Source organism: Panulirus ornatus, chromosome 14 (genome assembly GCF_036320965.1).
Source record: "Panulirus ornatus isolate Po-2019 chromosome 14, ASM3632096v1, whole genome shotgun sequence".
NCBI lineage: Eukaryota > Metazoa > Arthropoda > Malacostraca > Decapoda > Palinuridae > Panulirus > Panulirus ornatus.
The window spans coordinates 39,759,002-39,774,181 of NC_092237.1; the positions used below are offsets into that span (position 1 = coordinate 39,759,002).

At 41.5% G+C, this 15,180-nt stretch overlaps 1 protein-coding gene across 1 annotated transcript in view; it reads left to right on the forward strand.

Moving 5' to 3' along the window:
• Positions 1 to 15,180, forward strand: part of LOC139753532 (probable glutamate receptor) — a 176,035-nt gene that overhangs the window by 131,133 nt on the left and 29,722 nt on the right. The window contains exons 13-15 of the mRNA XM_071670180.1: positions 3,816 to 3,982; positions 12,286 to 12,412; positions 13,000 to 13,110. Coding sequence (XP_071526281.1) covers positions 3,816 to 3,982; positions 12,286 to 12,412; positions 13,000 to 13,080 — 375 coding nt within the window. The 3' untranslated portion in view covers positions 13,081 to 13,110. The remainder of the gene's footprint in view (positions 1 to 3,815; positions 3,983 to 12,285; positions 12,413 to 12,999; positions 13,111 to 15,180) is intronic.

The window sequence follows — 15,180 nt, forward strand, 5'->3', positions numbered from 1 at the left end:
TACTAAGGCAAAGGGGATAAGAGTGAGTGCGCAAATTACAGAGGTATAAGTTTGTTGCGTATTCCTGGTAAAGTATATGGGAGGGTATTGATTGAGAGGGTGAAGGCACGTACAAAGCATCAGATTGGAGAAGAGCAGCGTGGTTTAGAAGTGGTAGAGGATGTGTGGATCAGGTGTTTGCTTTGAAGAATGTATGCGAGAAATACTTAGAAAAGCAAATGGATTTGTATGTAGCATTTATGGATCTGGAGAAGGCATATGATAGAGTTGATAGAGATGCTCTGTGGAAGGTACTAAGAATATATGGTGTGTGAGGCAAGTTGTTAGAAGCAGTGAAAAGTTCTTATCGAGGATGTAAGGAATATGTACGTGTAGGAAGAGAGAAAAGTGATTGGTTCTCAGTGAATGTAGGTTTGCGCCAAGGGTGTGTGATGTCTCCACGGTTCTTTAATTTGTTTTTGGATGGGGCCGTTAGGGAGGTGAATGCAAGAGTTTTGGAAAGAGGGGCAAGTATGAAGTCTGTTGGGGATGAGAGAGCTTGAGAAGTGAGTCAGTTGTTGTTCGCTGATGATACAGCGCTGGTGGCTGATTCATGTGAGAAACTGCAGAAGCTGGTGTCTGAGTTTGCTAAATTAAGAGTAAATGTGAATAAGAGCAAGGTTATTAGGTACAGTAGGGTTGAGGGTCAAGTCAATTGGGAGGTAAGTTTGAATGGAGAAAAACTGAAGTAAAGTGTTTTAGATATCTGGGAGCGGATCTGGCAGCGGAGGGAACCATGGAAGCGGAAGTGAATCATAGGGTGGGGGAGGGGGCGAAAATCCTGGGAGACTTGAAGAATGTGTGGAAGTCGAGAACATTATCTCGGAAAGCAAAAATGGGTATGTCTGAAGGAATAGTGGTTCCAACAATGTTGTATGGTTGCGAGGCGTAGGCTATGGATAGAGTAGTGCGCAGGAGGGTGGATGTGCTGGAAATGAGATGCTTTAGGACAAAATGTGGTGTGAGGTGGTTTGATCGAGTAAATAATGTAAGGGTAAGAGAATGTGTGGAAATAAGAAGAGCGTGGTTGAGAGAGCAGAAAAGGGTGTTTTGAAATGGTTTAGGCACATTAGAGAATGAGTGCGGAAAGATTGACCAAGAGGATATATGTGTCGGAGATGGAGGGAACGAGGAGAAGTGGGAGACCAAATTTCAGGTGGACAGATGGAGTGAAAAAGATTTTGAGTGAACGGGGCCTTGACATGCAGGAGGGTGAAAGGCGGGCAAGGAATAGAGTGAATTGAATCGATGTGGTATACCGGGTCGACGTGCTGTCAATGGATTGAATCAGGGCATGTGAAGCGTCTGGGGTAAACCTTGGAAAGTTCTGTGGTGCCTGGATATGAAAAGGGAGCTGTGGTTGCGGGCATTATTGCATGACAGCTAGAGACTGAGTGTGAACGAATGGGGCCTTTGTTGTCTTTTCCTAGCGCTACCTGGCACACATGAGGGGGAGGGGGATATTATATCATGTGAGGCGAGGTGGCGATTGGAATGAATAAAGGCAGACAATGTGAATTGTGTGCATGTGTATATATGTATGTGTCTGTGTGTGTATATATATGTATACATTGAGATGTATGTGTAGGTATATTTGCGTCTGTGGACGTGTATGTATATACATGTGTATGGGGGTGGGTTGAGCCATTTCTTTCGTCTGTTTCCTTGCGCTGCCTCGCAAACGCGGGAGACAGCGACAAAGCAAAATACATACATATATATATATATATATATATATATATATATATATATATATATATATATATATATATATATATATATATATACATATATATATATATATATATATATATATATATATATATATATATATATATATATATATATATATATATATATATATATATATATGTATGCTGCTTCCATTCATTCCCATCACCATCCCGCCACTCACGAAACAGCAATCCCCCCTCCCGCACGCGCGAAATATCACTAGGAAAAAACAAAGGCCAAATTTGTTCACACTCAATCTCTAGCTGTCATGTGCAGCGCACCGAAACCACAGCTCCCATTCCATATCCGGGCCCCACAAATCCCTCCATGGCCCACCCTAGACATCCCACATGCCCTGGCTCAACCCACCGACAGCACGTCGACCCCGGCACACCACACCGTTCCAATTCACTTTGTTTTTTTGGGGGTTTTTTTTGTTTTTTTTTCCAAAAGGAGGAACAGAGAAGGGGGCCAGGTGAGGATATTCCCTCAGAGGCCCAGTCCTCTGTTCTTAACGCTACCTTGCTAATGCGGGAAATGGCGAATTGTTTGAAAAAGAAGAAGTATATATATATATATATATATATATATATATATATATATATATATATATATATATATATATATATTTATATATGTGTGTGTGTGTGTGTGTGTGTCAGAGGTGGAGGGAATGAGGAGAAGTGGGAGACCAAATTGGAGGTGGAAGGATTTAGTGAAAAAGATTTTGAGCAATCGGGATCTGAACATGCATGAGGGTGAAAAACGTGCAAGGAAGAGTGAATTGGAACGATGTGGTATACCAGGACCGACTTGCTGTCAGTGCATTGAACCAGGGCATGTGGAGTTCCTGGGGTAAACCATGGAAAGTTGTGTGGGGCCTGGATGTGGAAAGGGAGCTGTGGTTTCTGTGCCTTACACATGACAGCTAGAGACTGAGTGTGAACGAATGTGGCCTTTGTTGTCTTTTCTTAGCACTACCTCGCTAACGCGGGAGACAGCGACAAAGTATGATAAAAAAAAAGAATATGTATATATATATATATATATATATATATATATATATATATATATATATATATATATATATAGGAAAGATTGACCAAGAGGATATATGTGTCGGAGGTGGAGGGAACGAGGAGAAGTGGGAGACCAAATTGGAGGTGGAAAGATGGAGTGGAAAAGATTTTGTGTGATAGGGGCCTGAACATGCAGGAGGGTGAAAGGAGGGCAAGGAATAGAGTGAATTGGATCGATGTGGTATACCGGGGTTGACGTGCTGTCAGTGGATTGAATCAGGGCATGTGAAGCGTTTGTGGTAAACCATGGAAAGGTGTGTAGGTATGTATATTTGCGTGTGTGGACGTATGTATATACATGTGTATGTGGGTGGGTTGGGCCATTTCTTTCGTTTGTTTCCTTGCGCTACCTCGCAAACGCGGGAGACAGCGACAAAGCAAAAAAAAAAAAAAAAAAAAAATATATATATATATATATATATATATATATATATATATATATATATATATATATATATATATATATATATATATATATATATATATATATATATATATATATATATATATATATATAAAGAAATAATGAGAGGGGAGGATTTCCAGCCCCCCGCTCCCTCCCCTTTTAGTCGCCTTCTACGACACACAGGGAATACGTGGGAAGTATTCTTTCTTCTTTATCCCCAGGGATATATATATATATATATATATATATATATATATATATATATATATATATATATATATATATATATATATATATATATATATATATATATATATATATATATATATATATATGTATATATATGTATATATATGTATATATATATATATATATATATATATATATATATATATATATATATATATATATATATATATATATATAGTCAATGAGGTGGACTTGACTTAAGCATTCAGTTACCTGTGCCGTCTCAGCTAACAGAAACATAAGTCACTGACAATATTTTCTTTAGCATTCGTAAGATATAGTTCAGTACTGACACATCTCTTGGGCAGATCCTGAAGCAGAAGTACGTGTTCATCGGATCTCGGCTTAACGTTAAGCTGAATGCCGCTCGGTGGGGACTGAACAAATTCTACTTCGCCCGCCAGACCTTCCTCCCTCAGGGATTCGGCATCGCCTGCAGCAGCGGCTCACCTTACAAGGATGTCTTCAGCAGCATGTGAGTGTATGCCCGGAATGTGTTGGTATTCTGTCATAAATTATGACTGCGTGGGTTATGTCTACCTTCACTTACGTTATTATTGAATTATGGAGCTCAGTAAAAGATCATGGCTCTTGCTCTAAAACAACTATCTGTGCATACTTTGTGGGAAACAATATGAGACTATGGTCGATAAATATTGGTACATGAAGGCTGTTCGGGCCGGAGGTTGGTAGCCCTGTGTTAATGTGAATGCCATATGTTGATTTATTGTGATATCATCTGTCGTACTCGATAATCTTGTTTGTGGTATTGTGAATAGGTTTATCAAGTCCCTCACACTGATATATTTTAACTTGACAACTGAACAACGAAATGTATGTAAAGTAAGTTTACTACTTGACAGAACCCATGAACGCTTGACCTCCCATCACGGTAGCTGTCTATGTTTTCCAACAAGTTGTTACCCCCATCCCCCCATAACAGTACTGGTCTGTAACAGTATGTATATCTCTTCGTACCAGTACGCATTTGATATGGTGTCAGAAGTGTGCGCTACTATTGTTTTACCTAAATAGCCAAACGTAGGAAATGAACACATGAATTGGTTAACTATTTCATTTGTTTAGTATTTTGTGTGAGAACCTTCTGTTGCTATGATGGCATTAAACCTACGAGGCATCATGGACCCCACCAGCAGGGATGTTAGATCGCATTCCTCGCGGCTTCTTAGATGCCACATTTCGGCGTATTACAAATAAATCCAACCAGCCTGGTCCTCCTCCTGGGTAGTGCTGCGTGGTCAGCCGCTCGGTTGCCGTTCAGCTGTAGCCTCAGGCTCGCGGTATCGCCTTATCCACAGAAAGACGGTGTTCAGGTAGACATCGACCCGCCAGGCAATTTCAGAAATGCTGTGACCCTCTTTATAAAGGGCGACAATGATCCTCCGCGTTTCCTGTGAGGTTTGCAAGACGATTATGTTACATTCTACTTCCACCCCTTACATTAAAGGATATATAATCAGCCCATAGGCACATTAAAACAGATAACTCTGAAATAACAGCTTTTATTAACAGTGAGATTTGATTCCCTTACAATCTGGCTAACATCTCCTGACAGCTGACGGCTGTAATGATATACCTACTTTTCCCGTCTCCTTAAGTTGGTCAAATACCAAACACAGATAAAATCTATAAAAACATATCTATAATAGCAAAATATAATGGGTCTCTCGTAACAGAAATAATACAATTTATCTTGATACGTAGATTTCTCTATATAGTACTATACTTAACATCACTCTGACAAATTTACTGGCCTCATCTATATAACATAAGGGTTTGAAATGACTGAGATGTGAACAGATTGTATTATACATTTACCAACAGCTTTGTACCACATCTTCCTCTTATGACCATTCCTGAGAGAGAGGCTTGACCTTGGCCATCTTCCAGTATCTTTCCAATTTTTCAAAGAAAACTGAATAAGATATAATAGGTGACTATAACATTTGTGTGTAAATAAGGGGAGATAACTGTAACATTTGGCATGAGAGACATGAACTGAATTGAATTGAAATATTTGTTGACATATTCATATCAAAAGGGATGGGTTTTATACTACTTCCCTCCTCATTTTCATCATCTCCCAGTGGGATTTACAAAATATTTACAAACATCATAGCTTTTGTGTAGATATACAAAGTGCAAAGAAAACAATCAAACAATGTCCCTCATATTAAATCCCCTGAACTCATAATAAGGATATGACAACCTTCGTACAAAAGAGAAACATCGTCACATGATGGCTCTGATGTCGTTCATAATCAGAAATGAGGCGTCTCGTGAACCATATTCATAAACAACAAAATCGGTCTCGTGATTCGAATATCAAATGACATTAAAATGTCAAAACGAATATTTCCATTTACAGCCCTGAACACCCCATGTACACCAATTATTCCCTGAACTGCCACATTACTCATCTTTGTATTCAAATCACCCATCACTATAACCCGGTCTCGTGCATCACAATCACTAACACACTCACTCAGCTGCTCCCAAAACACTTGCCTCTCATGATCTTTCTTCTCATGCCCAGGTGCATATGCACCGATAATCACCCATCTCTCTCCATCCACTTTCAGTTTTACCCATATCAATCTAGAATTTACTTTCTTACACTCTATCACATACTCCCACCACTCCTGTTTCAGGAGTAGTGCTACTCCTTCCCTTGCTCTTGTCCTCTCACTAACCCCTGACTTTACTCCCAAGACATTCCCAAAACACTTTACGTTTGAGATTCGTTTTACTCAGAGCCAAAACATCCAGGTTCATTTCCTTAAACATAATACCTACCTCTCCTTTTTTCTCATCTTGGTTACATCCACACGCATTTAGACACCCCAATCTGAGCCTTCGAGGAGGATGAGCACTCCCCGCGTGACTGCTTCTACTGTTTCCCCTTTTAGAAAGTTAGAACACAAGGAGGGGAGGGTTTCCAGCCCCCGACTCCCGTCCCCTTTAGTCGCCTTCTACGACATGTGAGGAATGCGAAGAGCTTGTAGAATGTGAGGAGCTCGTAGATTTATGTGCTGAAAAAGGACTGGTGATTGGGAATACCTGCTTTAAAAAGAGAGAGATACACAGGTATACGTATGTAAGTAGGAGAGATGGCCAGAGAGCGTTATTAGATTACGTGTTAATTGATAGGCGCGCGAAAGAGCGCCTTTTGGATGTTAATGTGCTGAGAGGTGCAACTGGAGGGATGTCTGATCATTATCTTGTTGAGGCGAAGGTGAAAATTTGTAGAGGTTTTCAGAAAAGAAGACAGAATGTTGGGGTGAAGAGAATGGTTAGAGTAAGTGAGCTTGGGAGGGAGACTTGCGTGAGGAAGTACCAGGAGAGAATGAGTACAGAATGGAAAAAGGTGAGAACAAAGGACGTAAGGGGAGTGTGGGAGGAATGGGATGTATTTAGGGAAGCAGTGATTGCTTGGTAAAAGATGCTTCTGGCATGAGAAGCATGGGAGGTGGGTAGATTAGAAAGGGTAGTGAGTAAGATTATTAGTGGGAGAAGAAGAAAGAGGCATTTGGACGATTTTTGCAGGGAAATAATGCAGATGACTGGGAGATGTACAAAAGAAAGAGGCAGGAGGTCACGAAAAAGGTGCAACAGGTGAAAAAGGGGGCAAATGAGAGTTGAGGTGAGAGAGTATCATTAAATTCTGGGGAGAATAAAAAGGTGTTTTGGAAGGAGGTAAATAAAGTGCGCAAGACAAGGGAACAAATGGGAACTTCAGCGAAGGTGGCTAATGGGGAGGTGATAACAAGTAGTGGTTATGTGAGGAGATGGAGTGAGTATTTTGAAGGTTTGTTGAATGTGTTTGATGATAAAGTGGCAGATATAGAGTGTTTTGGCCGAGGTGGTGTGCAAAGTGAGAGCGTTAGGGAGAATGATTTGGTAAATAGAGAAGAGGTAATAAAAGGTTTGCGGAAGATGAAAGCCGGCAAGGCAGCGGGTTTGGATGGTATTACAATGGAATATATTAAAAAAGGGGTGACTGTATTGTTGACTGGTTGGGAAGATTATTCAATGTATGTATCACCCATGATGAGGTGCCTGAGGATTGGCGGAATGCTTGCATAGTGCCATTGTACAAAGACAAAAGGGATAAAATGAGTGCTCAAATTACAGAGATATAAGATTGTTGAGTATTCCTGGGAAATCATGTGGGAGGTTATTGATTGAAAGGGTGTAGGCATGTACAGGTCATCATACTGGGGAAGAGAAAGGTGCAAGAGGTGAAAAAGAGGGCAAATGAGAGTTGGGGTAAGAGAGTTTCATAAAATATTACGGAGAATAAAAAGATGCTTTGGAAGGAGGTAAATAAAGTACGTAAGACAAGAGAACAAATGGGAACATCAGTGAAGGGGGCTAATATGGAGGTAATGACAAGTAGTGGTGATATGAGAAGGAGATGGAGTGAGTGTTTTGAAGGTTTTTTGAATGTGTTAGATGATAGAGTGGCAGATAAAGGGTGTTTTGGTCGAAGTGGTGTGCGAAGTCAGAAGTTTCGGGAGAATGATTTGGTAAACAGAAATGAGGTAGTAAAGGCTTTGCAGAAGATGAAAGCCGGCAAGGCAGCGGGTTTGGATGGTATTGTAGTGTAATTTATTAAAAAGAAAGGGGGTGACTGTACTGTTGACTGGAAGGTAAGGGTATTTAATGTATGTATGACTCATGGTGAGGTACCTGAGGATTGGCGGAATGCATGCATAGTGCCGTTGTACAAAGGCAGTGGGGATAAAGGTAAGTGCTCAAATTACAGAGGTATACATTTGTTGAGTATTCCTGGGAAATTACATGGGAGTGAATTGATTGAGAGGGTGAAAGCATGTACAGAGCATCAGATTAGGGGAAGAGCAATGTGGTTTCAGAAGTGGTAGAGGATGTGTGGATCAGGTGTTTGCTTTGAAGAATGTATGTGAGAAATACTTAGAAAAGCAAATGGATTTTTATGTAGCTTCTATGGATCTGGAGAAGGCATATGATAGAGTTGATAGAGATACTCTGTGGAAGGTATTAAGAATATATGGTGTGAGAGGGAAGTTGCTAGAGGCAGTGAATTGTTTTATCGAGGATGTAAGGCACGTGTACGAGTAGCAAGATAGGAAAGTGATTGGTTCTTAGTAATTGTTGGTTTGCGGCAGGGGTGCGGAGGAGGGTGGATGTGTTGGAAATGAGATGTTTGAGGACAATATATGCTGTGGGGTGGTTTGATCGGGTAAGTAATGAAAGGGTAAGAGAGATGGGTGGTAATAAAAAGAATGTGGTTGAGAGAGCAGAAGAGGGTGTTTTGAAATGGTTTGCTCACATGGAGGGAATGAGTGAGGAAATATTGACAGCGCTGTATCATCAGCGAACAACAACTGACTCACTTCCCAAGCAACCTTATCCACAACAGACTTTCTTACTTGCCCCTCTCTCCAAAACTCTTGCATTCACCTCCCTAACAACCCCATCCATTAACAAATTAAACAACCATGGAGATATCACGCACCCAAGCCGCAAACCGACTATTACCAAGAACCAATCACTTTGCTCTCTCCTACTCGTACACATGTCTTACATCCTCGATAAAACATTTCACTGCTTCTAGCAACTTGCCTCCCACACCATATATTCTTAATACCTTTCACAGAGCATTTCTATCAACTCTATCATATGCCTTCTCCAGATCCATAAATGCTACATACAGATCCATTTGTTTTTCTAAGTATTTCTCACATCCATTTTTCAAAGCAAACACCTGATCTACACATGCTCTACCACTTCTGAAACCACATTGCTCTTCCCCTAATCTGATGCTCTGTACATGCTTTCACCCTCTCAATCAATTCACTCCCATGTAATTTCCCAGGAATACTCAACAAATGTATACCTCTGTAATTTGAGCACTTACCTTTATCCCCACTGCCTTTGTACAACGGCACTATGCATGCATTCCGCCAATCCTCAGGTACCTCACCATGAGTCATACATACATTAAATACCCTTACCTTCCAGTCAACAGTACAGTCACCCCCTTTCTTTTTAATAAATTACACTACAATACCATCCAAACCCGCTGCCTTGCCGGCTTTCATCTTCTGCAAAGCCTTTACTACCTCATTTCTGTTTACCAAATCATTCTCCCTAAACTTCTGACTTCGCACACCACTTCGACCAAAACACCCTTTATCTGCCACTCTATCATCTAACACATTCAAAAAACCTTCAAAACACTCACTCCATCTCCTTCTCACATCACCACTACTTGTCATTACCTCCATATTAGCCCCCTTCACTGATGTTCCCATTTGTTCTCTTGTCTTACGTACTTTATTTACCTCCTTCCAAAGCATCTTTTTATTCTCCGTAATATTTTATGAAACTCTCTTACCCCAACTCTCATTTGCCCTCTTTTTCACCTCTTGCACCTTTCTCTTGTCCTCGTGCTTCTTTCTTTTATGCATCTCCCTGTCATTTGCACCATTTCCCTGCAAAACTCGTCCAAATGCCTCTTGCTTCTCTTTCGCTAATGATCTTACTTCTTCATCTTACCGCACACTACCCTTTCAAATCTGCCCACCTCCCACGCTTCTCATGCCACAAGCATCTTTTGCTCAAGCTATCACTGCTTCCCTAAATACATCTCATCCTCCCCCCCCCCTCCCCCTACCGTCCGTTGCTCTCACCTTTTTCCATTTTGCACTCAGTCTCTCCTGGTACATCACCACACAAGTCTCCTTCCCAAGCCCACTTACTCTCACCGCTTTCTTCACCCCAACATTCTTTCTTCTTTTCTGAAAACATCTGCAAATCTTCACCTTCGCCTCCACAAGATAAAGATCAGACAACCCTCCAGTTGCACCTCTCAGCACATTAACATCCAAAAGTCTCTCGTTCATGCTCTTATCAATCAACACGTAATCCAATAATACTCTGTCCATCTCTTCTACTTATATACGTATACTTATGTATATCTCTCTTTTTAAACAAGGTATTCCCAATCAACAGTCCTTTTTCAGCACACAAATCCACAAGCTCTTCACCATTTCCATTTACAGCACTGAACATCTGATGTACACCAATTATTCCCTCAACTGCCACATTACTCACCTTTGCATTCAAATCACCCATTACTATAACCCGGTCTCTTGCATCGAAACTACTAACACGCTCACTCAGCTGCTCCCAAAACACTTGCCTCGCATGATCTTTCTTCTCATGCCTAGGTGCACAGGCACCAATAATCACACATCTCTCCATCCACTTTCAGTTTTACCCATATCAATCTAGGGTTTACTTTCTTACACTCTATCACATACTTCCACCACTCCTGTTTCAGGAGTAGCGCAAGTCCTTCCCTTGCTCTTGTCCTCTCACCAACCCCTGACTTTATTTCCAAAACATTCCCAAACCACTCTTCCCCTTTACGCTTGAGCTTTCTTTCACTCAGAGCCAAAACATCCAGGTTCCTTTCCTCAAACATACTACCTATCTTTCCCCAATCTGAGCCTCCTTCTTCTGTTTTCCCTTTTAGAAATTTAAAATACAAGGAAGGGAGGGTTTCTAGCGCCCCGCTCCCGTCCCCTTTAGTCGCCTTCTACGACACGAGAGATAGTGGTTCCAGCAATGTTATATGGTTTTGAGGCATGGGCAATAGATAGGGTTGTGCGGAGGAGGGTGGATGTGTTGGAAATGAGATGTTGGAGGACACTATATGGTGTGAGGTGCTTTGATAGGGTAAGTAATGCAAGGGTAAGAGAGATGTGTGGTGATAAAAAGAGTGTGTTTGAGAGTGCAGAAGAGGGTTTATTGAAATGGTTTGGTCACATGGAGAGAATGAGTGAGGGAAGGTTGACAAATAGGATATATGTGTCAGAGGTGGAGGGAACGAGAAGTTGGAGACCAAATTGGAGGTGGAAAGATGGAGTGAAAAAGATTTTGAGCGTTCGGGGCCTGAACATGCAGGAGGGTTAAAGGCGTGCAAGGAATAGAGTGATTTGGAATGATGTGGTATACAGGAGTCGACGTGCTGTCAATGGATTGAACCAGGGCATGTGAAGCGTGTGGGGTAAACCGTGGAAAGTTGTGTGGGGCCTAGATGTGGAAAAGGAGCTGTGGTTTCGTTGCATTATACATGACAGCTAATGACTGAGTGTCAACGAATGTTGCCTTTGTTGTCTTTTCGTAGCCCTACCTAGCGCGCGTGCGGGCGAAGGAGGTGTCATTTCATGTGTGGTGGGGTGGCGACAGGAAAGAATAAAGGCAGCTGATATGAATTATGTACATGTGTATATATGTATATATCTGTGTATGTATATTTATGTATACGTTGAAATGTATAGGTATGTATATGTGCGTGTATATTCTTGTGTATGTGGGTGGGTTGGGCCATTCTTTCGTCTGTTTACTAGCACTACTTCGTTAACGCGTTATCGTAAAAAAATTTACCAAGTGTATGGAAATTTATGGTAGGGTCTGACGATGAGTAATAAACAACTAGAAGCTACAAATTGTTACAGCAACAATTTTAGAATATATACAGTCATAAATAATAACTTGTATAGAGATATAATTTGCCGGCATTAGATGATGCCAAAGGATGAAAGTTCTAATCACATGGTGAGCAAGGAAGGTACAAGGTTGTTGAAAAGAGTGCAATCAGTCAGTGATTATTAGGATGACTCATTTGAGATGTTTTCACGCTTCTGTTACACTTATTAGTTGCTGTATCTGTATAGAAATATGGATGGATATAACTTGTTCCAGTTTGATTCGGCTGACAGAGGCGGGGTTGGTGACCAAGTGGGCCAATGATGAGGTGAATAAGGTGGCCCAGAACATCTCCCCGTTGGGCAACTCTGGGCCCTCAGCCATCAGCCTTCAGCACCTTCAGGTACTGGTTGAGAGGGCAGCCACCTGCGTGTCAGCAGGGTTAGTGACGGCTGTGTAGTGAGCCACCTCTTCAATGGATGTTAATTTCCATTTCTTGGTCCTGTTAAGTCTAACATTTGACAACAGACAACTCGCATGTCTCATTTCTCATAATCTTTAATTTTCCTCTCTCTCTCTCTCTCTCTCTCTCTCTCTCTCTCTCTCTCTCTCTCTCTCTCTCTCTCTCTCTCTCTCTCTCTCTCTCTCTCTCTCTCTCTCTCTCTCTCTCTCTCTCTCTCTCTCTCTCTCTCTCTCTCTCTCTCTCTCTCTCTCTCTCTCTCTCTCTCTCTCACTTACTGGCAAAAATAGAATCCCAAAGATTTGGACCTGTACCAGAGGGTGGTACATTACACAGTCAGAGTGGCTGATATACAGGAAGTTGCACGTAGCAAATATCATGGTTTATACACGATGCGATTAGTAATAATCAGTTGAACTTTGCGTGATGTTTGTTGTCATTACTGTGGCTAAAGCTTGGTTGTGTGTCTTCATGAAATTCAAATGATTATTCTATTTCCAGCATCAAGTACGGTACATTTGTATTTCCAGGCTGCGTTCTTCATAATGGTGCTGGGATTTGGAACATCAACAATAGTACTCAGTTTGGAAATCTTGGCCAGCAGATGTTAGCTATGCATCTGTGCCGCATGTATACAAGAAGTAAGCATTGCTACTGATGTCACGCGGGAAATGTAAAATCTCAAGCATGGGGACAACCACACATTCCAAGAATTGCCTCAAACTCTGAATTACATATACAATATGCCTTAGCATTCAGCGTTAGTATTATTGTGAACAAAGTATTCTCTCCAGTTAAGTTTATGTAACGAAAATTTAGTCATATCTACCGGTCTTTGCTTGTGAGTCAGTTGTTGTTCGCTGATGATACAGCGCTGGTGGCTGATTCATTTGAGAAACTGCAGAAGCTGGTGACTGAGTTTGGTAAAGTGTGTGGAAGAAGAAAGTTAAGAGTAAATGTGAATAAGAGCAAGGTTATTAGGTACAGTAGGGTTGAGGGTCAAGTCAATTGGGAGGTGAGTTTGAATGGAGAAAAACTGGAGGAAGTAAAGTGTTTTAGATATCTGGGAGTGGATCTGGCAGCGGATGGAACCATGGAAGCGGAAGTGGATCATAGGGTGGGGGAGGGGGCGAAAATTCTGGGGGCCTTGAAGAATGTGTGGAAGTCGAGAACATTAACTCGGAAAGCAAAAATGGGTATGTTTGAAGGAATAGTGGTTCCAACAATGTTGTATGGTTGCGAGGCGTGGGCTATGGATAGAGTAGTGCGCAGGAGGATGGATGTGCTGGAAATGAGATGTTTGAGGACAATGTGTGGTGTGAGGTGGTTTGATCGAGTGAGTAACGTAAGGGTAAGAGAGATGTGTGGAAATAAAAAGAGCGTGGTTGAGAGAGCAGAAGAGGGTGTTTTGAAGTGGTTTGGGCACATGGAGAGGATGAGTGAGGAAAGATTGACCAAGAGGATATATGTGTCGGAGGTGGAGGGAGCAAGGAGAAGAGGGAGACCAAATTGGAGGTGGAAAGATGGAGTGAAAAAGATTTTGTGTGATCGGGGCCTGAACATGCAGGAGGGTGAAAGGAGGGCAAGGAATAAGAGTGAATTGGAGCGATGTGGTATACCGGGGTTGACGTGCTGTCAGTGGATTGAATCAAGGCATGTGAAGCGTCTGGGGTAAACCATGGAAAGCTGTGTAGGTATGTATATTTGCGTGTGTGGACGTATGTTAATACATGTGTATGGGGGGGGAGTTGGGCCATTTCTTTCATCTGTTTCCTTGCGCTACCTCGCAAACGCGGGAGACAGCGACAAAGTATAAAAAAAAAATATATTATATATATATATATATATATATATATATATATATATATATATATATATATATATATATATATATATATATATATATATATATATATATATATATATATGTACGTGTAGGAAGGGAGGAAAGTCATTGGTTCTCAGTGAATGTAGGTTTGCGGCAGGGGTGTGTGATGTCTCCATGGTTGTTTAATTTGTTAATGGATGGGGTTGTTAGGGAGGTGAATGCAAGAGTGTTGGAAAGAGGGGCAAGTATGAAGTCTGTTGTGGATGAGAGAGCTTGGGAAGTGAGTCAGTTGTTGTCCGCTGATGATACAGCGCTGGTGGCTTATTCATGTGAGAAACTGCAGAAGCTGGTGACTGAGTTTGGTAAAGTGTGTGAAAGAAGAAAGTTAAGAGTAAATGTGAATAAGAGCAAGGTTATTAGGTACATTAGGGTTGAGGGTCAAGTCAGTTGGGAGGTGAGTCTGAATGGAGAAAAACTGGAGGAAGTAAAGTGTTTTAGATATCTGGGAGTGGATCTGGCAGCGGATGGAACAATGGAAGTGGAAGTGGATCATAGGGTGGGGGAGGGGGCGAAAATCCTGGGAGCCTTGAAGAATGTGTGGAAGTCGAGAACATTATCTCGGAAAGCAAAAATGGGTATGTTTGAAGGAATAGTGGTTCCAACAATGTTGTATGGTTGCGAGGCGTGGGCTATGGATAGAGTTGTGCGCAGGAGGATGGATGTGCTGGAAATGAGATGTTTGAGGACAATGTGTGGTGTGAGGTGGTTTGATTGAGTAAGTAACGTAAGGGTAAGAGAGATGTGTGGACATAGAAAGAGCGTGGTTGAGAGAGCAGAAGAGGGTGTTTTGAAATGGTTTGGGCACATGGAGAGAATGAGTGAG